Source organism: Nematolebias whitei, chromosome 6 (genome assembly GCF_014905685.2).
Source record: "Nematolebias whitei isolate Nwh7 chromosome 6, NemWhi1, whole genome shotgun sequence".
NCBI classification, from domain to species: Eukaryota; Metazoa; Chordata; class Actinopteri; order Cyprinodontiformes; family Rivulidae; genus Nematolebias; species Nematolebias whitei.
In genome coordinates, this window is record NC_056503.1 from 24,335,878 (window position 1) to 24,359,427 (window position 23,550).

The window sequence follows — 23,550 nt, forward strand, 5'->3', positions numbered from 1 at the left end:
AATTTGTCTTTTTCTGCAAATCTAGATCAGTTCCAAGCAAGATGTAGTCTTTCTCATTACCAAATATGGCTACATCCACCTGTATGACCTCGAGACTGGGACTTGCATCTACATGAATAGGATCAGTGGAGAGACCATCTTTGTGACTGCTCCTCATGAACCCACTGCTGGTATTATTGGAGTTAACAGGAAAGGACAGGTATTTCATTAGTTTCTAGAAATAAATTTTAATTGCATGAGTACAAATTTACTTCAGTTGTTGAATATGTGAATTTATTGAGTTAGAGATTAAACAAAATGTAAATGGTAAAGAAATGTTATTACCGTACATATCATTAAACACCAGGACGTAATATGCCTGAAGATCTGACAAATATTAACATTTTGTAGAGTTGCCCTCATCTGAATTGACAGGAAATGACTTGGGCTTGTAAAATCTTGTTAAGTCTGTAGAGGAACATATATCTGTGATATATTATCCATAAATTAAACGGATTAATTCATTTTTCTGGACTGAATAATATCGTGCATTGAAATTAAATGTGACGTGAGACGTTAATTTTCTTTGACCCATCAAATGAATGCGGTCATTTATTAACAGAATCAAAGTTTAACATCACACATTTACATTAATTTGGCAAAATTGATTACAACAACAGCTTAATTAATTAGCTTTACAGTCAGGAAAACCATACGGGGATGATTTTCCTGCTTCACAACAGACATTTCTGAAAATATCTGGAATGATTTCTAGCAAGATAGAAGAGTTTAAAGATGGAAATGAAGTTTATCTTGAGAGAGATGGGTGAGGGAATTTGTCTGTTATAACCAGAACAACACGCTCCTTTGGACCAGCTCAACCAACGGTACACTTTGCGGTTGAAGATCGACTCTTTTACCTTTGCAGACGATAGTTCGGCCTCGGCGTAGAGTTCTCTTCAAACACTTTCCAGCGTCTCCGTAAGGATAGTAGGGAACCGTTCGGAGTGGTGAGATCATCCCAGAACAGACTTCTTCATAGTTCCTCTGAACTTCTCTTGTTCAGCTTAGTTGCTGTTGTTCTCCAGCATTCTGAACTCTGCATTCTCTCTCCGCACTCTCTTGCACTCTATTTCAGCCTACTACTGCACTCTCTCCTGAACTAGGAAGTGTTAAACCTTTTAAAGAAGTCACTTCCGGTTCATTTGAGAACTTCCTGATTGGTCGATTGACCGAACAGGGGTGTGTTTTAGTGATGTAAGAGGTTATTAAAAGTCAAGGGAAAAAGATTAGATTGTTTAAGAACAGACAGAAGATGTTATGAAGATCCCGAGACTCCGTGTAGTCAGTTCTCTAATATCTTTCTGTAAAAGTTAAACATGACATTTCTTTCCAGTAAACTTACAGTTGACCGAAACTTGACCTTTGACCAACTTACACTTGCTCATTTCAGACAGAAGATCAAGAAAAATGAATAATTACTCTGTAACAGACCTTAACTTGATTTCTACTTTGAATGAGGATTAAAAATCCATTAATACTGTTTCACAGTTGATTTAAAATGAGTAGTTCACTTCAACATTTAAAATGGTTTGAACTAACACACTTTGATTATCAAGACATTTGTAAGATAGTAATGATAATAGAAAAAGAGAGTGTTCTTTCATTTGATCAGTGCAGGACACTTAGAAAGTCTCTGGATGGACTTGATTTTGTGTTTCTGGACTCAAATCAATGAAATACAGTTTTTGTCCCAGGACGGCCCTCAAGGTCAGGATTTGACCTGAGGCTTAGTTCACTACAAGTCCATATTCTGTGTAGTCACAGCTTGCTGTCAACTGCAGTCGTACCTGCAGTAATTACCTAATGATGTTCACTGGGCTAGGTATGTTTATTAGAAATGCTGTCCAGGTTTAAATGTGTGTGATTAAAGATGTTAGATGAGTGGTTAGTGAAAGCTCAAATTAAATATCTTGGTTATAATTTTGCATTCATGAATATTGTTTTTTATTTTAATTTTAAATGAAATGTTTAAATGTCTTTTTACATTCAAATGTATATAAACATTCATATGCCTGTGCTGCCGAATCAGTGCCCGTACATAAACTGGGGTTTTATGTGGATTTATTATGGATGACATTTGTTGGTGATTCACTTTCCCTCTGGTGTCAGACACTTTCTATATCAGCGTGGATCCTCAAGTGTGACCTTGACGGAGGCAAACTGTGAAAATATCTTGCTGCAGCAGCATTTTCAGAGTCAGGCAGCATGTTATGGCCACAGTGGGAAGCCTAAGCTTAGCCAGGCAGACTACATGATCTAATCCTGTTACTTCTCCTTGCTCTAACCTGCGGGCCCTTCATGCACAGCTAAGGGTGTTGCACATGTACACAGTAACACTAAATGAAACATTATGGTATTTATGACAGCATGACGGAATCCCAATGTGTAAAGAATCTGATAAGTACATGTTTTCGAATATGTCACCTTAAGCTGTTTGTTAAGCTCCAATGAAATCATGTCTATCTGAGACAGACCGTTTTAGCCGTGCACAGGTCTTCACCCCCATCCAAACACCTACAACCACCTCCTACTCATTCTAGGACAGGACTGTTGATGGTAACTAAATTACGCAGGGGGCCACAGCTACTGAAAGAGCTCAGGGGCCGGACTTCCATCAGTTTCTGTTATTAAGGAAGTTGTTTTATGGTTTAAAATCTAGTTTTATTTAAAATGAACCCATTGGTGGGCCGAACTGAGTTCATCCGTGGGCCTGGTTTGGCTCCCGGGCCACCAGTTGAATAGCCCTGTTCTAGGATGTTTTTTCCTGTGTCCATGCAAGTGGGAGAAGTATTTGTGAAACACCTCACCTAACCTCTGCTCTCTGGATGAGCGCGGGATGATCATTTATAACAGAAATCTCGTCCCACAATGCAGAGTTGGGTGACCCTGAGTCCAGCTGGCGGCCCATCTCCTCCAGGAGTTCAGCTTGACATGCTGACAATAGTGTGACTGCATTGAGAGAACACACTGTCCTGCAAATGTGTATATTCTTTGTAAAGTTGAAGCGGTGAGGCGTCCTGATTTAGCTGCGAGATAAATGTTAGTGGATAATGAAAGCGACCTGCAGCTGAGGGCTCCACAGCAGGGGTTTGGTCAGCTCATCCATCCCCTGTATTTCCATTTTGGAGTAGCCTTTGGTGAGAAACCTGCTCCTAAAAGGGCTCAACAAATAACGATTAACTTTCCTCATACAAGCTGGGACAGCTTGTAAAAGCTATTTGGTTGGTGTAGAAGCTGATGGGAGCCTCTTTCTATCATACGGATCTCGTTCTGTCCCCTCTGCATCCTGATTGCAGGCCACGAGATGCCCACTTTTGAAGCTGTCTACAGACATAATGCAGGTCACTTTCCACAGGAGATGCTGCATCTGTGCCGCTGGGTGGCCTCAAGTGTGGAGCTAGGAAAGTGGAGTCATCCTCCTCTTCCTCCATGTCATCCATGTCAAGGAGATTGGAGTTAGCATCAGCATCTGCCTCCTTCTGAGCTATTCTGAGTCCCCCGCTGTCCACCAGCCCTTTGAAAAGTGTTGGCATGACCAGGGACCCCTCTTCCATCATGTTCATCCAGCTTGTGGTGGCTTGCAGCTGATTGCTGTAATCACTGTTACAGACGGGCACGGGTCCCGACTGTTCGCAACTGCCATTCTCATCCTCCTTTAAAAGATTTTTTTCTGGCATGGAGGAGTAATGCAGACACACCTGTGGGTTCGCCGGTGACGCTTGTGCACGTTTGACACCCATTCATGCTATACAAATTAGGTGAGGAACCCTACCCAAGATGGAAGCCCTGTCAGACATGGGCACAGGCAGGATACAGCCTCCTTGGCATTGGGTTCAAACACTTTGGTGGGGGGTAGGTGCAGTAGCTTTGGTGAGAGACAGGGATTTAGCTTGTCGTGATATGATAGCTGTCCATGGCTAGTGCTAGCAGCAGGGTTAAAACCGAGCTAACAGCTCTTTGTAACACGTTAGCTAGAAAGAGATCATAAGCAAGCTCATGCTACACCCAAGAAATGCCAGCTCGACTTGACGTACACGTTTAAGTTACACCTGCAATTGCACAGTTACTTAAAACCAAGTGGCAGCATGAACAGCTCGACTTGCCTCGGTCACTGCTCTTAAATGTAACAAAGATACTTCTCATGAAGCACCAACTTACTCAGAACAATTCAAACTGAAGATGGAAACTGCGCTCAGCGGCGTGCTCCTTTATGGGACGCCTGGGAACAGTTTGGCAGCTAACCTAGCTAGCCTGAACGTGCTGAGTGAGCTTGGATGTAGTTTCTCACGGGAAGAAAGCGAGAATGAGTAGGAGGTGGCCGGTTGACCATGCGTGGTGACGGGGGCGGAGCCCTGAGCACGGCTCAACCGCTCTGTTCAGACGTGACGTTATTGGAGCTTCGGTAGTTGGTCATGCTGGAGTGTTTCCCAAAGTGAAACATAGTGGTGTTGGGTGGGGGAGTACTGTAATTTTTATTTTTATTTTTTTTTACTGAACCATTTAAACCAAGCTCTTTTGAGATATGTTAAGTTATTACCGGTAAATGTATCTTGGGATAGTATATATTGTAGAATTAGTTGGGTAAACTTTTATTTTATTTTGTAGATTGATAGATTAAATGCATAGAATTGAAATATTCAAAGTCGTTAGTTCAATCCAGAATAATGTCGTCTTAAAATGCCTTTAAAAAAAAAAAAGATAGGTTTAATTTTTTTTATATATCTTTTTTTTTTTTTTTTTTTTTCCTAGGTGTTGTCAGTATGTGTGGAGGAGGAGAACATCATTCCATACATCACCAATGTGCTCCAGAATCCAGACCTGGCTCTTCGCATGGCTGTACGCAACAACCTTGCTGGTGCTGAGGAGCTGTTCGCCCGCAAGTTTAACACACTCTTTGCAGCAGGAAATTACTCAGAAGCTGCCAAAGTGGCAGCCAACGCACCTAAGGTACTGCCAGTGTGCTGCTATACACCCATATATGACATACAAGCTTAAAATCGCAACACTAAAAATGTTTCTACAACCCTTTGCAAAAAATAATGTAATCACTACTATAGGAGGATGTTCCTAGTTTAATTTTGTTTAAAAAAAAAAAAAATCAGATATGCCACAATACTATATATTTTTTTCCAAATTATTGTGTAAGGAAATAATAAAAAATAATTTTAGTCTGTCACTATTGCTGTTTATTTTATTTATTTAGTATATTTTACCCTTTATTTTAGATCAAGTACAGAAAATATAGATTCACTCTGTGATTTGTAGTCTTAAAATAAACACCTGCATCAAATGAAATTTGCTTATTAGGCTTCAGTTAAAGAATGCTCACGCCTTGATCGACATAAATCATGGTTCCAACGTGAATCTCAGTTGAAACAAAGCAGAGGATTATGAAACTTAAGAAGGTAAATCCTCACTAAATGATGCAAAAGAGGTTTCTTGTTCTCAGTCAGCTGTATCTAAATTCTGGACCAAAATATAAAAGCTGTAAAAGAGAAGCATACTGACAAGACATTTAAGCATCATGATATAAAACCTAAAGATTAAAGTCTTGAAAACAGAAGCTGCACAACAAAACAAATAAGAAAGAAGTGGGCAGAAACTGGACTTAATGTCTGTGATCAAACTGGATGAAATCACCTAAAAGGAATAGGATTTGTATTCAGAAGAGTCAAATGAAAGCCTGACTCTTCTGAGGTGCCAAACAGAAGTTCAAGAAAATGACTGCATTAAGAAAACGTCTATTTTCACTCATTGATGACGGTCATTACATGTTCAATAAATACCAGTCTACATTTCTTATTCTGGCACTTGAAAGGATGTTTGGTGATGATGGCTTCAAATTTCATGATGATAATAATACATCTTGCCACAGGTCAAAAGGTCTTGAAAACTTTCCGTCAAGAAAGCCACATAATGTCAGTGGTATGTCCTTCAAACAGTCCAGATCTCAAAGCAGTTTAAAAATATTGAAAATTGAAGAAAATGGTCAAAGGCAAGACTCTAACCTGCAAATCTGATCTGGGAATAGCAATAGGAGACAGTTGGAGCCAGACTGATGAAGAGTACTGTCATCCCTGGTTCATGATCAGAGAATTCAAGCCATTTATAAAAGCCATAAGTGCTACAAAGTTGTAACGAGGAAGAGTTTTCCCTCACGAGTACATTTTTTTCAGGTAATAAGGTCTAATGATCACTTCTCAATATCTTTGGTACATGGTTGTTCTTGTACTGTAGCATGGCTACTAGCTAGGGTTGCACCATTTGTTGTTAACAAAAATGGCAAGTTCTCCTCATCTCCGCTTAAGTCTCTTTGATGTCCCTGTCTGCTTGGATCGAACTGAAGCCACTTGTACTAGAGATGGAGTCCGTAATATAGACATTAAAACAGTGTTTCACAAAAGCAGAAAAGACTGCAGTCAGTCTGCTCCTGACTGGGGACTTGAGTTCATGTATCTTGTTGTTCAGGGAGCCAACATTTCACTTAACAATGGGCAGAAGAGTTGGTCTAAAAGTATCCCTCCATTCAGCCTTCCTCCTCCTGTTTCTTTTAGCACCAGTCCTCAATCATTCTTCAATAGCTGCTTTGCCATTGATAAGTGCGACTCCACTCGGCTCTCGTCTGATCAGTTCTTGGGTGTAGGTGATTTGCCACTGTGATTTATTTCCCCGCAATGTGGGTGAGATCATCAATGCAAAGTGGGGGGTATTGTAACAGGTCATTGTATTTAAGCCACTCCGTCCGTTGCGGTCCTTAATTGCCCTATAATCAAACTTCAGTTTCTTTAGCTTATCCTGGCACTGCTTAAGTAAGTTTAGGTGTACCCACGCTGCACCATCATCTCCAATATTGTGCTGTAAATGTGCTCATTTCTTGTGGTGCTGTTCAGCTCGTGTTGAATCCTAACATCAGCCAATAAAGTTGGGAAGGTCTGTACCTCATTGTTGGTCCATGGCACTATTTTTGGAGCTTCCATACCAGAAGCTAACGTAAACATGACACATTCAACCTGATCAGAGAGGAAGTGGAGGTTCAGACGTAGTTGGCAGTTTTTCTGGGCGGGACATCCTGTGACTTATCTCTGATGGAATCAACGACTTCAACAGAGTTGCATGTAATGGTTGCTGCTTTACCAGCTCCGTGGTAACAGAACAATAATAAGATATAGAGCAATACTGATTTTAAAAGTTGAATTTCCACTCACATTTTCATTCTGTTGTTTTTGTTTTTACATTCCAGGGCATTCTGCGAACTCCAGACACCATCCGTAGGTTCCAAAGTGTTCCAGCCCAACCAGGCCAGACGTCTCCTTTGCTCCAGTATTTTGGCATTCTGCTGGATCAAGGCCAACTCAATAAGTTTGAGTCTTTAGAGCTGTGCAGGCCTGTGCTTCAACAGGGTCGCAAGCAGTTACTAGAGAAATGGCTAAAGGAGGACAAGGTAAATGGCCTTCCAAAAGGTTTTCAAACTCTTTTTGTACTTGTTGGTAGTTTTATTCAGTGTGAAAACTCTTACACTCCTCAGTTGTGAGTTGCTTTGGCTAAATGTGTTTGTTAAATCAATTCAATGTAGCCTAATTAACGGCTCATGTTCAGAGAAGTTGTGTGCCCCAGTCACCAAAATCAGGTCAATAAATTATTTTTGTGCAATTTATAGATGTGAAACTTTACAAACCGAGCTGCCGCCTCCTTCATCTGAATGATGAATTTAGACTTTGTGTCCATATTTCAGAACGACTTCTCTAAGTGTTTTCAAACTGTTTTTCTGGTTTACTGAAACTTGTTCAGTAATGCTTTTGTGTCTCAGCTACATTCTGGTTTGTGTTTTCAGCTGGAGTGCTCCGAGGAGCTTGGAGATTTGGTGAAATCTGTAGATCCTACTCTAGCCCTCAGTGTTTATCTCAGAGCCAACGTCCCCAACAAAGTCATTCAGTGCTTTGCAGAGACTGGACAGTTCCAGAAGATTGTCCTTTATGCCAAGAAGGTTTGTGACACCCAAGAATTGTACTTATTGTAAGTTTGTCTGTATTACAGAACAATGCAGGAGATGTCAGAAGTTTATTTAACCTGTTTTTATTGTTTACATTGATAACTTGAACATAGGATCTAGCAAATGATGAGGATCTGTTAATCCTTTAGGTTGGCTACACTCCAGACTGGATCTTTCTGCTAAGGAACGTGATGCGGATCAGTCCAGAACAAGGCCTCCAGTTCTCCCAGATGCTGGTTCAGGATGAAGAGCCACTTGCTGATATCACACAAGTAAAGCCAATTGGCTGATCTTATAATTCTGCAGCAGAAGTGAAGTTTCAAGGATCGACTCTACCAGATGTGTTAAAGTAGAATAATAAATGAGCCTCAGCTCTACTGTCATTAAACAGTATTTTGAATGACACTATTCATTCATATATATGACTTGTTTTTCTCCAGATTGTGGATGTCTTTATGGAGTATAACCTGATCCAGCAGTGCACATCCTTCCTGTTAGATGCCCTGAAAAACAACAGACCCATGGAGGGACCTCTGCAGACACGTTTGCTAGAAATGAATTTGGTTCATGCACCACAGGTATTTAAAAAAACAAAAAAACATTAATAAATCTGGTCTAGAAACGCTAGTAAATTAGGTTTAACCAGAATTAAATATCAGTGACTATTTGGTTTAGTCAAAAAAAAAAGAAGAAAAGATTAAAAAAAGCATTTATTTTATTCTTTTTAATAATCTTCATTGATTCAAAGTTTCAAATGGGGTAAAAAGTTTTTATTCTTTTACTGCGGTCTTTTGTAGGTTGCAGACGCCATCCTTGGCAATCAGATGTTCACTCACTATGATCGCGCCCATGTGGCACAGCTGTGTGAGAAGGCTGGCCTCCTGCAGAGGGCTCTGGAGCATTATACTGACTTGTATGACATAAAACGTGCTGTGGTCCACACACACCTTTTAAACCCGGAGGTACAAACCAAATTAAACTGTGCAATTGAAATGTGTAGTTTGTGTGTGCTCCATTTAAAGAAAAAATGTGTGATGGGAATTTGTGGTCAGTATAATTGCTTTGCTGCACTCTTTCTTTGTCTTTGCAGTGGCTGGTGAATTTCTTTGGCTCCCTCTCAGTGGAGGACTCACTGGAGTGCCTCAGGGCTATGTTGTCAGCCAACATTCGTCAGAACCTGCAGATCTGTGTGCAAGTTGCTTCCAAGTACCACGAGCAGCTTACGACTCAGGCCCTCACTGAACTTTTTGAGTCATTCAAGAGCTTTGAGGGTAAGTTAAACATATTTGAAAGTGTTATACACCTTGTATCAAAACAAAGTTATATTTACCTGATGTTGAGTTATGCTAAAGCCTGATCGTAATGGTGATAACCAGTGCTTAATTTGAGCCGGGTCCTGTCGGAACGGGATCCGGGAACTCTTTATTTTGACAGGGTGTGTTCTGGTAACTGTTTGCTTGGATCCGGTAACTCTCAGGCTTACTAATAATAAAGTTATGAACAAATATGACTGTCGTGAATGAATAAAACTCACACTGGATATGTAAACTGAAAATAATTACATAAACACTCATTTTAAACACAACAGACACTTATGAGCATGCAAGCTGCCTCTTAAAGTAGCGTGTCTACTTTAAAAAAAAAACAACCTCCTCCCCTGAAAGAGTGGGGCGCATTCCAAACTAACCAAGTAGTTGTGCAAGAGCTCACAGGCAGCTGTTTGGAGGTTTTGCATGTAGAGTTGGACAACAATGAGCAGGGACAGCGACTTACTTGATGGATTTGTCAAGTAAGGGTAGGGTAAATGGTCTGCACTTATCTAGCGCTTTTCTATTTTAGCAAGATGCTCAAAGCGCTTTACAACACAGGCTGTGCCTCATTTACCCATTCGTATAGCACTCTACTAGATCTATACAAAGAATAATCAGAGCTTTATCACATTCATACACCGATGGGACACACATCGGAGGCATTTTGGGGTTCAGTGTCTTGCCCAGGGACACTTTGGCATGTGACTGCTGGTGGAATCGAACCCGCAACTCTCGTATTGGAGGACGACTGCTCTAACCACACAGCCACAGCCGCCCAACTCAGCCATAGCTGCCGAGGGGTGGAGGATCTTGACAGAAGCGGAGTGTTTACAAATGTAGGTAAATGTAGACATTTAACAACCCGTTAAAATACACCAAAATCCAGGAAATCCATCTACTTTATTCAAAATTTTATGGGGGAGGACCCCCCTGGCCCCCACCCCTGCCGCCAGCCCACTCACTATTTGTGTTCCCGCATCAATCAGTTTACAAATTAAGCCCTGGTGATAACAATACATAAACTTTTTTTTTTTATCTTGTGCTTTTTTCAACTTATCCTATTTTCTGTCATATCTACCCACCCACACTTATAAATACCGTTTTCTAAAGAAAATGTATTATATTTTTTATCTGTCTGAATTTGGTGTGTAATGGGCATTACCAAGAATTTCTGTGTGAAAACAAAATATTTTGGTTACGTCCAATATTCAGTTAAGATTTATTTTTGTTATTTTTTAGGGTTGTTCTATTTCTTGGGCTCCATTGTAAATTTCAGCCAGGATCCAGAGGTCCACTTCAAATACATTCAGGCTGCCTGTAAGACGGGCCAGATCAAAGAAGTGGAGAGGATCTGCAGAGAAAGCAACTGCTACGACTCTGAACGCGTGAAGAACTTCTTGAAGGTGAGAAATGCGGTGCAGAGTGTATCTGTGAAATAAAGCTCTATGATTTTGTCCAGTTTTACAAGTAGAGTATTTTGCTTATAACATCTCCCCCCACCCACAGGAGGCCAAGCTGACTGACCAGCTGCCTTTAATCATTGTGTGTGACCGCTTTGATTTTGTCCATGACCTGGTTTTGTACCTTTATCGCAACAGCCTGCAAAAATACATTGAGATCTACGTACAGAAGGTAGAGTACCACCTTCAGGGGACTGTACCGATGGTGCAGCTGGAATAAGGTCTTCACAATTAGTTGGTCTCCTATTCCAGGTAAACCCAAGCCGTCTGCCTGTAGTCATCGGTGGTTTATTGGATGTAGACTGTGCTGAGGACGTGATCAAGAACCTGATCATGGTGGTGAGAGGACAGTTTTCCACTGATGAACTTGTTGCTGAAGTGGAGAAGAGAAACCGGTAAGCAAGAAAAAAATTAAACTGAAGAAGAAGAATTGAGCATGTTGCCTAAATCTTAGTGGTGGTGTTCTTTCGACGCAACCTGGGCTCGAACCGGCAGCCTCAGGATTTCAAGGCTGCGGCATCTAACCACTGAGCTACTGCAGCCCACCTAAATCATGTCGTATGTAAAAATGTTAGCTTCTGTTCCTGTGTTCCTTCAGACTGAAGCTGTTGCTGCCCTGGTTGGAGGCTCGCATTCATGAAGGTTGTGAGGAACCTGCAACTCACAATGCTTTGGCCAAGATTTACATCGACAGCAACAACAACCCTGAGCGCTTCTTAAGGGAAAACCCCTACTATGACAGCCGTGTGGTGGGCAAGTATTGTGAAAAGAGAGACCCCCACCTGGCCTGTGTGGCTTATGAAAGAGGACAGTGTGACCAGGAGCTCATTCTTGTGAGTTCAAGCTGAAAGCATTTTTTGTGAGATTCTTATATTGTAATTTATGTTTTCAAGTTGTTTTAAATTCATATGAACATATAACTGAGTTGTTGTTCCTCTTTAACTTCATCTTTTGTATGTCCTGCTCTAGGTGTGCAATGAAAATTCACTATTCAAGAGTCTGTCCCGTTATCTTGTACGTCGCAAGAACCCCGAGCTTTGGGCGAGTGTACTGCTGGAGACGAACAACTACAGAAGACCACTCATCGACCAAGTCTGTGCCTTTACTGTCTTTGAAAGTCACTTATAAAAGTTGTGTATATGCTGTTTATAAAACATTAGTAGTCCGTAGTCCCTCATTTATCGTGGGGGGTAGGTACTGGACACCCCTGCAATAAGTGCAAATCTGCAAAGTACAGTTGCTATGTGTTTACTTTAGTATCTTTTTATTTATTTAACACTAAGTTAAACTGACAGATTTCTGAATTGAAACAACAAACCAAAACGGTTCAGTCAACTCATAAATTTAAATCAACTAAACTAAAGCAAAAGTTTATTTAGCAATTTATTAATCAAGATAGCTTAATGTTTATTCACTCAACTTGAAATTTTAATTTGAGTGAGCTGCTCGTTTTCCAGTTCTGCAGACCAACCCTGCATCGACAAAGCCCACAAGATTCTAAACTCTTAAACCTGCTTAATTTAAACTGTACAGTAACTCACCAGCTCTGCAGAAACAGTGGCTCGGTTCCGGTCCGATGAGTCCAGATCTGGATGAAAATGGTCCCGGTGGAACACCGGGCGTATGGGCGGCACCTCCCTGCTCGGAACTCCTCGTAGGCCGGCAAGCCACTCAGATTGACCAATGAGTCTGGAGGTTCGGTTCTGGTCGGCTCTCTACATCCGCTGGGCACCAAAGTCACTGTATGAATAAGGACCAAACTTTTTCCCGATCAGATCAAAACTTTCCCTCTAGTATTTCAGCAGAAGACAACAGGGCTTCCGGGCAGGGCACTGTTGGCTTCTGGGAAATGTAGTCGTTATGAGCAGGAATACAGTATAGGCTTACTGAGAGAAAACTACAAAAATGGCACCACCTGTCTGAAGTATTTTTACTTTTTTGTTAACTTTTTACTGTACTGTCTCAACCACACGAGTAATATTAAAGTTGACAGTCATGTATCGTGTACAATCTTACTTTAAAAACAAAAAACAGAGAGCGAGTCCGTAAAAGTCGAACCGCAAAGTAGCGAGGAACTACTGTACATATTCAATTATTTTAGATTTCAAAATAAGCGTGGTGAAACACTGCCAAGTCAAAGCTGTAAACTCAAGAGAAATGCTTTTTTTTTTTCCACAAAATACTTCTGCACACTTCATGTAAGTTGGTTTTGTCCTGTTTGTGTGAGCGTCACGTGTTGTCCCTCTGCTGCAGGTCGTCCAGACAGCTTTATCTGAGACCCAAGATCCAGAGGAAGTGTCTGTCACAGTCAAGGCCTTCATGACCGCTGACCTTCCCAATGAACTCATCGAGCTTCTAGAAAAGATTGTGTTGGATAACTCCGTCTTCAGTGAGCACAGGTGATGCACCTGCTTTGTCCTTAACCTCAGACATGGCAACATATTACTTCTTTAATGTTTGTATTGAATTATTTCTTGCACTTGTGGATTTTAATATGTAATCATGACGTTTACGGAACACCTGCTGTATTGGTTATTTCAGAAACCTCCAGAACCTTCTCATTTTGACAGCCATTAAAGCTGATCGAACTCGTGTCATGGAGTACATTAACCGTCTAGATAACTACGATGCCCCCGACATCGCAAACATCGCCATCAGTAATGAGCTGTTTGAGGAGGCCTTTGCTATTTTTAGAAAGTTTGATGTCAACACCTCTGCTGTGCAGGTGACGCACTTTTTACTTTAAAGTTGTTTACTTCTTGATCGTGCTTCTTATCGAAGTTGTACTTCCTGTTTTAAATGTTTTACAGAAATCATATATGATTTAACTTTTGACTTATCTTTGCTGCAATGGCTACTGGAATGTTATACTTGACTTAAATTTAAATGTTCTCCTGTGTCCAGGTTCTGATTGAACACATTGGTAACTTGGACAGAGCTTATGAGTTTGCTGAGCGCTGCAACGAGCCTCCAGTGTGGAGTCAGCTGGCCAAGGCCCAGCTCCAGAAGGGGATGGTCAAAGAAGCCATAGACTCTTACATCAAGGCTGATGACCCTTCTGCTTACATGGAGGTGGGACAAGCTGCAGCCCAAAGTGGTAAGCTGCTCTTCATTTTATTTATCACATGAACTTGAGCTGTGTTTTAAATACTGAGGACATTGTAATAATGCTTTGTTATTAAACCATCAATAATTAGGATGTTGCATAAACTGAGTTTGCTTTTTCATTTTTGTTTTTTACTTGTTTGCAGGAAACTGGGAGGACCTGGTGAAGTTCCTGCAGATGGCTCGTAAAAAGGCTCGTGAGTCATACGTTGAGACGGAGCTGATCTTTGCCCTGGCTAAAACCAACCGCCTGGCTGAGCTGGAGGAGTTCATCAATGGTCCCAATAACGCTCACATCCAGCAAGTAAGCCTTCAGAAGCACGTCTACACCCAGCAGGGAGTACTCTGCTCTTCATCTGACGCTCTCACTTTCTTTAGGTGGGTGATCGTTGTTATGACGATAAGATGTACGAGGCTGCCAAGTTACTTTATAACAACGTGTCCAACTTTGGCCGTCTTGCGTCCACGTTAGTGCACCTGGGAGAATATCAGGCTGCTGTGGATGGAGCCCGCAAGGCCAACAGTACCCGCACCTGGAAAGAGGTAACCAGTGACAAATCTGGGTCACTATTCAATTACTTTATGTTCATTTATTAATACGATGTAATGTCTACTTACGTATACATTGTTTTTTTTTTTATATCCTCATTATCTGCTGTTCTAGGTGTGTTTTGCTTGCGTGGATGGAAAAGAGTTTCGTCTGGCCCAAATGTGTGGCCTGCATATTGTCGTCCATGCCGATGAACTGGAGGAACTAATCAACTATTACCAGGTGTGTGGGGCTGCTGAAGTAATAGTTTTTAAAAGAAAGTTACGTTGTTGCAAATGTAAAAGATGAATTAATGAACTAATGCAGAACTAGAGAAATTGCATTTCCTGTGAAAATGCACTGTGCATGCTTATTGCTGAAGAACTTGCTGAAAAACAGCTAAAATTAGCTAAAAAAAAAAAAAGTCAAGTCAGATTTATTTATAGAGCACATTTAAAACAGAAACTGTTACCAAAGTGCTTAACAAAAATATCACAACATCAAATGAAAAGTAGCACGATATATTTACAGCACATGGAATAAAAATATAAAACCGAAAACACAATTAGAAACAATGAAATACTAAATCAGATGGAAAGCTGAAATGGAAGAACAAGCCTTAACTAGCAGAAGAAAGCAGAACACATTTTTGCTGAATTAGGTAGAAATGAGCACAAAAATTAGGATATTAGCTTTAAAAAATCTGAAATTAGCAAAAAGTAGCTGAAAAGGCAGAATGAAGCTTAAACTACCAGAAGGGAGCTGAAAGAGCTGAAATGAGCTCAAAATTTTTGAATTGGCTAAAAAGGCTAAAAGTAGCATAAAACCCGCTAAATAGTAGCTGAAATAGCAGAAAAAGTTCATACTTATCAGAAATTGCATGACAAATTTTGAATTTATATGAAAACAGCTGAAATTAGCTAAAAGGGTAGCTGAAAAGGTAGAACAAGCTTAAATTACCAGAAGAAAGCAGAAAGAATGTTTGCCCAATTAGGATGAAAGAAGCAGAAATGAGCACAAAGTGTAAAATTATCTGGAAAAAAAAAAGCTGAAATTTGCTTTGAAAAAGCTGAAAAGTATCTAAAACATCAGAAAGAAGCTTAAATTACCAGAAGGAAGTGGAGCGAGCACATTTTTTGCTCATTTAGGCTGAAAAAATTTGAAATGAGTGCGAAAAATGTGGACTTCGCTGAAAAAGCTAAAATTAGCATAAACGGCTAAATAGTAGCTGAAATAGCAGAAAAAGCTGAAACTTTCAGAAATAAGCTGAAAGGAGCAAAACAAGCTGAAATTAGCAGAAAGTTAGAAGAAGCACAAATGTTGTAGTTGGCAGAATAAATCTAAAAGAACCTAAAAACAGCTGAAATTAGCTAATAAGTTTAAGTTTGCAGAAGGAAGCTGAAAGAAGCTGAAGCAGAACAAACTGTGAAAGGAGCAATAAAAGGCTGTAAACGGATCTAAAGATTTGAAGGATGTAAAATGAACTCAATTCATTTTCTATGATGAAAAAAAAGTGGCAGAAAATACTAAATATTTCAAAAAGCTAAAGTTGCACTAATACCAAAAGTCATAGCGCCCTTGTCCTGAACGAGCTGAACGTTTTGATAAATGATTTGTTAAAATAGTTTAAAACTGTGGGACAAGAATTGTGCCAAAAAATGTATGGAAGAAAAATGGATCACAATTCACACTATTAGAAATCAAAGATGACGTGTGGATCTGTAAAAGTGATTTAGATTTAGGCCCAAATCAAAACCGATCATTAAGACCTGCAGTATGAACTTTAGTTGCTTCTTTATTGCTGTTATTGAGTGCATGCAAAATAACAGAAGCTGTTTAAGTGAGCTACATAGGATGGTTTTTACCTCCTGAAATAAAAGCATGTAAAGGTGCATATTTACGAGACATTTTGTTTGTTCCATGAAGTACAGTGTGTACAGTAAGTCTGTGTGTCCTGCAGGACCGTGGTTACTTTGAAGAGCTAATCACGATGCTTGAGGCCGCTCTGGGGCTGGAGCGTGCTCACATGGGGATGTTCACCGAGCTGGCCATCCTCTATTCTAAGTTTAAGCCCCAGAAGATGAGGGAACATCTGGAGCTCTTCTGGTCTCGTGTCAACATACCAAAGGTAGGTCTGAAATCTATCATGAGCTCTGCACTTAGCTTCTCTAATGACATTTAAGGCTGTTTCACTGATGGTGAATGAGTCGAGTTTTGAGTACAAGTTTTATTGTAAATTTTTATGAAATTTTAAATGTAAGTTTGTGAAATCATGTGTGCTACTGTCTGTTTCAGGTGCTCAGGGCAGCTGAACAGGCTCACCTCTGGGCTGAGTTAGTGTTCCTCTATGACAAATATGAGGAATATGACAACGCCATCATCACGATGATGAACCATCCAGCTGATGCCTGGAAGGAAGGCCAGTTCAAAGATATTGTCACCAAGGTGATAGAAATTTTAAAAATGCAGTCACAGATTTTAATTTTAATTTTTAAAGTGCACGAAACTGAAACTAAATGAAGGTGAATATAATTAGTTACAAGCTGAATATCCTTTTTTGTAGGTGGCAAATGTGGAGCTGTACTACAAGGCCGTTCAGTTTTATATGGAATTCAAACCATTGTTGCTGAATGACCTGCTCATCGTTCTCTCTCCAAGACTGGACCACACACGGGCTGTGAACTACTTCAGCAAGGTCCTTGATTATTGTTACTGTAAAACTCTGTTTTGTTTTTTTTATACCATAATGGCATTAGACGCGCTGGTGTATAAGCTGCGGGTGTCCACAATTTAATATCAAACTGTGCGCAGCTTCTGGTAGTATGTGCAGCTCTTGTTGTAGTACAAGCATCAACCACCAGGTGGCGTTTCAAAGACTTTAGTTTGCTGTGAACACTCGGACTGTGTGATGGTCACAGGTCTTCATGACCTGCTCTCTGACTCATGGTTCTCCCAAAATGAAACTCGTCCCAATGACGTGATTTAACATTTTTTGTATTTATTTACCAGGATGACTGAGCTGACAGACCTTTTTTTTTTTTTTTTACAAGTCATAATTCACTGGGAGAGAGGAAACACCCCGTTCTCTCTTGCTGTGCGATATTTAACCGTACACGGAAATATTTTTTAAAACTTATTTAGATATGTACCATTAACATACACAAAAATAGGCTACGTACGGTAAATGTTGTTGTTGTTGTTGTTTTTTTCTGAACAATGCCTTTTAGCACGGCTGGTTAAAGTCTAATTTTCTGCTAGAGTGGAAGTGAAACTATTTCCTCAGTCTGGAGGTGACAGAGTTTTTCTGCCCTGATGGATGGATGTTGTTTTCATGTCGATTTTTAATTTTATGAGCATTTATTCTGAATCTGCATGGTGGACAATAATGACACAATCAGCTTGCCATAGTCCACCTTTGTCCAGCTCGCGTTAAAAAGTCAGTTATTAGTTATTTATCTGAGGAGCCAGCAGATTTTTAAACAGGAAATCTGATCAATGCACGTCTTTCATCATTCCTCACTGGTCATTAGGGTGACTTCTGCTCACATGGCCACAGAGTGGGATTATGGGTAGCAAAATTAAAAACATAGAATAAAAAATAAAAAAGTAGCAAAATTGGAGTCATGAGCGACGGAGGCACCTGTCATGAATACCTGTGGCATTCACTCTGTGTGTGTGTCACAAAAACCCACTCCCAAGAGGGGTGTGTGTTGAGCAGCTGTATGACTCCCAGGTGTGTCAAAGGAAAACATCATTCAGTGGCAGGAAGCTTGGCAGCCTGTCAAAATAAAATATAAAAATAAAACATTAAAATAAAATAAATGCATAAATTAGCCTCTCCTGTGTACACGCCACAGAGTCCAAAGTGTGAGGGGGAAAAAGCAGCAGTGACATTTACACATTAAATTACAGTAGTTTTATCTAAAACCTGAAGTTATTTAAGTGAATGCCATGGAAAATGAACCATTGTCTGCTGGAATGTTTTATTTTTAATGAATCATGTGTTTTAGAAAAAAAATTATTATTGGGTTAGCAAACTTTTTATACGTTTTATGACATTTTTTACTTTTGTTGTTTTGGTTTTTTTTTAAGGGGGGTTTATGAGCCAGATGTCAGATAAATCTATTTCATGGAATGTTGGGGACAATAAAGTGACTGATTGGTCGATTGATTGATTGATTGATTGATTGATTGATTGATTGATTGATTGATTGATTGATTGATAGATAAGAGAAAGTCAGGTGAAATTGTCACCATGTGAAAGAGTTTCAAAGATGATAAAAACCTTGGGTACTGTCCTTTAATGACTTTTTTGTTCTGGTTTGTTGTGTAGATGAAACAACTGCCTCTGGTTAAACCGTATCTAAGGTCTGTCCAGAACCACAACAACAAGGGAGTGAACGAAGCACTTAACAACCTCTTCATCACTGAGGAAGACTATGCGGTATGGCATTTTTAGTCCTTTTTTTCCTTCATGTAACTATTTGCTTTCTATAAATCTGTGTTACTCTCAGCACGTTATACTAAATATTGGAAAATATCCCAGAATCAGACTGAATGTTTTCATTCTGTTTGATTTTTCTTTTTAATTATTTTGTCTCCACTGTAGGCACTGCGAACATCCATTGATGCTTATGATAACTTTGACAACATCTCCCTGGCCCAGAGTCTGGAGAAGCACGAACTAATTGAATTTCGGAGGATCGCAGCGTACCTTTTCAAAGGGAACAACCGCTGGAAACAGAGCGTTGAGCTCTGCAAGAAGGACAAGCTCTACAAGGTGCAGTGCCATTAAAATAATAGAAATGTCACACTTCACATGTATTGAGAAGTCTTATTGTAAAGTTACCAAGAACTGTGCAGTAATGCAGACTACCAGATGTGGTCTCTCTCCCTCAAATAAGTTCCCTGACCTGAGTTGTGATGTCGTCCTACAGGATGCTATGCAGTACGCATCAGAGTCCAAAGACATCGAGCTGGCCGAGGAGCTCTTGGCTTGGTTTCTCAACGAAGACAAGAAGGAGTGTTTTGCCGCCTGCCTTTTCACTTGCTACGACTTGCTGCGGCCAGACGTTGTGCTGGAAACCGCCTGGAGGCACAACATCATGGACTTCTCTATGCCGTACTTCATCCAAGTCATGAGGGAGTATCTCACAAAGGTGGGTTGGCCACTATGAGCAGTAAGTCATGCTGAGAGAGCATGCGTTGCAAAGTTTTTAAAGAGAAAAGGTTAGTTTTTGTTGTTGTAGGAACATATAAAAATCGCAGTAAATGAAGGCTAAAGGATCTAAAGCCACTTTGCCGTTGATAAGTGTGACTCCACTCGGCTCTTGTGTTAACGGTTCTTCTCAGATGTAGGTGATTTGACACTGCGACTTGTTTCTCTGCTCTGTGGGCGGGATCGTCAATGCAAAGAGGGCAAAGTGAGCGGCATCAGGTCATTGTGTTTGAGCCACTCCACCCATTGTTTTCCTTTTTGGCCCTATAATTGGACTTCAGTTTCTTTAGCTCGTCCTGGTACTTCTTCTAAGTCTGGGTGTAACCATGCTGCGCCATCATCGCCAGTCTCTGTAAATGCACTTATATGTTGCGGCGCCGTCTGTCAACACAGAGTGGAAGTGGAGGTTCAGATGTAGTTCGCAGTTTTTCTGGGCAGGTCATCCAGTGACATAGCGTCAGAATCATCACCTCGGAGCAGGTCGCTTGGAACCTCAAACAAGGTGGTCCCTTAAAGCAGGCTGAGTGGGGGTGGGTGCCGGCCGTGGGTAGGGCCTTAACGAGTGCAGTCTAGTGTAGAATTGATGAGAGTTGAGACTGAAGCAAAGCGCCATAAATGGGCAAGGAGTGCTGACTTGGATTGATTTGTAAAAACAGATCTGTTCATTAACAGACAGTCAAATCTCCTACACTGTAACAGAGAGTCCCTCAGTTCTTGCTGTTCTCCATTTTTGCCAATCATCTTTTGCTTTTGTCATCACTGGTCTTTGTATTTTTTTTATTTTTTTTTGGATTACATGGTTTAAGCTACTTTTCCATACAAATATTATGCAGAAGTGATGCATAACTTCCGTGCTCCTCACTGTGTATTGATCTGTTATACGGTAGTCCCTCGCTACTGCGCGGTTCGTTTATCGTGGACTCGCTCTATCACGGTTTTTCAAATTAAGACTGGACACCACACATACTGACTGACTGATTGGATCGGCATGCAGCCCAAACTGCAGGATAAACTTCCTGCTGCTGCTGTTCTCCGTGCAGCGCAAAGAAGTGGGCGTGGCCAAGAGTGCTTGCACGTGACTGAGAACATCGGAGGCAGAGAGCTGAAATCATGACATTCTGTGTTCTTTTAGTGCATTTACAGTTTATAAACATTCTCTCTCTCTTGATGGATGGATGGATGGATGGATGGATGGATGGATATCTCTCTCTCAACTACTTACCACTTGTGCTACTATTCCTACTTCGCAGTTTTTCACTTATTGTAGGTCTTCAGGGTACGGATCCCTGCGATAAACGAGGGACTACTGTATAGCAGAAATATAGATGATGGTGCTGCTACCATTAAACAGCACACTGACCTGGGTCAAGAATTTCTCAGATATTACTGTTTTTATGAGCCCATCGAGAGGCAGCCGTATTTAGATATAGTCTCTGTACTTCATTTTCATTGACCCTTTATTTATCCAGGTAGTCTCATTGAGCCACGAGAACTCATTTTCAAGAGAGACCTGTTTTTAGAGAGCAGATGGGGGTTAAGGGCCTTGCTCATGGGCCCAGAGTGGGGCAAATGAGGGTGGGGGCAGGTGTGGGCGCTTCACCTACCCCACCCACGTTTTTGATGTTGTCTGCAGCGGGGCTTGAACCGGCGATCTTCCGATCACAGGCCCACCTTCTCTAACCTTTGTGCCACCACTCCCCTACATTCTCTTGTCATGCCTATAACATCTGATCCACTCAAGATAATTTAAAGAAACTTCATACACATGTGCATCATCACATATATTATTCTTTTCATCACCCCAGCTCCAAGGTCAAGCACACAAATCAAGGTCAAAGTTAAAAAAAGGTATTTGCTTGTCTGGGCCATAACTTCTGATACACTGGAGATAATTTAATAAAACTTGGTATGCATTTGTACATCACTAAACTGTCACAAATCAAGGTCAAAGGTCATACAAGCTCTACTTGTCTGGGCTATTGCTATAGATTAGAGGCTATTGCTGTGTTGACGGGCGTATGTCGTATGCAGTACTCTTGTTATAAGCTCTTCTTGCAGCGAGTTAAAACCACTGTCCGTTTGTGTGTTAAACTAAACTATTTTCTTGAAACATTGCACTGTTTAATTTGTGCAAAAGTTAGTAGCAATTAAGTGTTTGAATCTACCATGGTACTCTTTTCATATCAAATCTGGTTCAGTTTTGTCACACTTGTGTAAGAAACTAAATGAAAAAATGTAGCACCTGATAAGTGTTGTCGTTTGTATAAAAAGTGTCATTTACCAGCATCACGCAAAGGGTTTTTGTGTTTTATTTTTTTAAAGTGACAAAACTTTTGTTTGCACTTTTCTCTGCTAAATTCTGTTTTGGGAGCCTCCTATTTGTTTATTTTCCCCCCTCTTTAAGTTGCCTCTCTGAATTTCCTTTTCAGGTTGATGCGATAAAAGAAAAGGTGAAAATTGAATTTATTTTCTAATCATTCTTTTTGACCCGTTTCCTGTGCCCTGTAGCTTTTTGATTGCAGGAGTAAACATAGCTGAAACTGCATGTCCCACCCCCACCTTCGTCACACACCTGCTTTTGATTGTAAACTTCAGTTGTCCACTAAACCAGGGGTCTCCAACCACCGGGCCGGGACCAGTACAGAGTCTTGGACCATTTGGGTCTGGTCCGCATAAAAAGAATACAAAGTTTGGTTCAGAATTTTTATTTTTTTCTATTTCCATTAGTCTGCATGGTATTTTATTTTGAAAATCCCTTCCATCTCCGCAGTTTTAGCACTTGCTTGACTCAGTCGCAGTTTTTTTTCATGCATCTGTAAACTTTTAAACTAACTTTAGCAAAAATGAGTAAAAACCAATTATTGGAGAGATTCTTTGAAAAAGAACATACAGTGAGGAAAATAAGTCTTTGAACACCCTGCGACTTTGCACGTTCTCCCACTTAGAAATCATGGAGGGGTCTGAAATTTTCATTTTAGGTGCATGTCCACTGTGAGAGACATAATCTAAAAAAAAAATTTAATCCAGAAATCGCAATGTAGGATTTATTTGTGTGTTACTGCTGCAAATAAGTATTTGAACACCTGCCAATAAGCAACAGTTCTGGCCCTCAAAGACCTGTTAGTCCACCTCTAAAAAGTCCACCTCCACTCCACTTATTATTCTAAATTAGAAGCACCTGTTTGAAGTCGTTAGCTGCATAAAGACACCTGTCCACCCAACACAATCAGTAAGACTCCAACTACTAACATGGCTAAGACCAAAGAGCTGTCCAAAGACACCAGAGACAAAATTGTAGACCTCCACAAGGCTGGAAAGGACTAGGAGGCAATTGCCAAGCAGCTTGGTGAAAAAAGATCAACTGTTGGAGCAATTATTAGAAAATGGAAGAAGCTAAACATGACTGTCAGTCTCCCTGGGACTGGGGCTCCATGCAAGATCTCACCTTGTGGCGTATCAATGATCCTAAGAAAGGTGAGGAATCAGCCCAGAACTACACTGGAGGAGCTGGTCCATGACCTGAAGAGAGCTGGCACCACTACACTAAGATGTCATAGTTTAAAATCATGCATGGCACGGAAGGTTCTCCTGCTTAAATCAGCACACGTCCAGGCCCGGCTTAAGTTTGCCCATGACCATTTGGATGATCCAGAGGAGTCATGGGAGAAAGTTATGAGGTCAGATGAGACCAAAATAGAACTTTTTGGTCTTAATTCCACTCGCCGTGTTTGGAGGACGAAGAATGATGAGCACCATCCCAAAAACACCATCCCTACTGTGAAGCATGGGGGTGGAAGCATCATGCTTTGGGGGTGTTTTTCTGCACATGGGACATGATTTCTAAGTGGGAGAACTTGCAAAGTCACACGGTGTTCAAATACTTATTTTCTTCACTG

The 23,550-nt window shown here is 40.6% G+C and overlaps 1 protein-coding gene across 2 annotated transcripts in view; it reads left to right on the forward strand.

The window, feature by feature from the left end:
* Nucleotides 1-23,550, forward strand: part of LOC119410566 (clathrin heavy chain 1) — a 44,798-nt gene that overhangs the window by 13,616 nt on the left and 7,632 nt on the right. For both annotated transcript variants that reach the window (XM_037677453.1, XM_037677452.1), the window contains 25 exons: nucleotides 26-199; nucleotides 4,792-4,989; nucleotides 7,283-7,483; nucleotides 7,874-8,026; nucleotides 8,182-8,304; nucleotides 8,473-8,610; nucleotides 8,830-8,994; nucleotides 9,123-9,303; nucleotides 10,582-10,745; nucleotides 10,849-10,974; nucleotides 11,055-11,197; nucleotides 11,401-11,635; nucleotides 11,772-11,894; nucleotides 13,056-13,201; nucleotides 13,344-13,527; nucleotides 13,707-13,899; nucleotides 14,054-14,211; nucleotides 14,286-14,450; nucleotides 14,572-14,679; nucleotides 16,397-16,564; nucleotides 16,732-16,881; nucleotides 17,000-17,131; nucleotides 18,770-18,880; nucleotides 19,046-19,216; nucleotides 19,374-19,595. In XM_037677453.1, coding sequence (XP_037533381.1) covers nucleotides 26-199; nucleotides 4,792-4,989; nucleotides 7,283-7,483; nucleotides 7,874-8,026; nucleotides 8,182-8,304; nucleotides 8,473-8,610; nucleotides 8,830-8,994; nucleotides 9,123-9,303; nucleotides 10,582-10,745; nucleotides 10,849-10,974; nucleotides 11,055-11,197; nucleotides 11,401-11,635; nucleotides 11,772-11,894; nucleotides 13,056-13,201; nucleotides 13,344-13,527; nucleotides 13,707-13,899; nucleotides 14,054-14,211; nucleotides 14,286-14,450; nucleotides 14,572-14,679; nucleotides 16,397-16,564; nucleotides 16,732-16,881; nucleotides 17,000-17,131; nucleotides 18,770-18,880; nucleotides 19,046-19,216; nucleotides 19,374-19,595 — 4,032 coding nt within the window. The remainder of the gene's footprint in view (nucleotides 1-25; nucleotides 200-4,791; nucleotides 4,990-7,282; nucleotides 7,484-7,873; nucleotides 8,027-8,181; nucleotides 8,305-8,472; nucleotides 8,611-8,829; nucleotides 8,995-9,122; nucleotides 9,304-10,581; nucleotides 10,746-10,848; nucleotides 10,975-11,054; nucleotides 11,198-11,400; nucleotides 11,636-11,771; nucleotides 11,895-13,055; nucleotides 13,202-13,343; nucleotides 13,528-13,706; nucleotides 13,900-14,053; nucleotides 14,212-14,285; nucleotides 14,451-14,571; nucleotides 14,680-16,396; nucleotides 16,565-16,731; nucleotides 16,882-16,999; nucleotides 17,132-18,769; nucleotides 18,881-19,045; nucleotides 19,217-19,373; nucleotides 19,596-23,550) is intronic.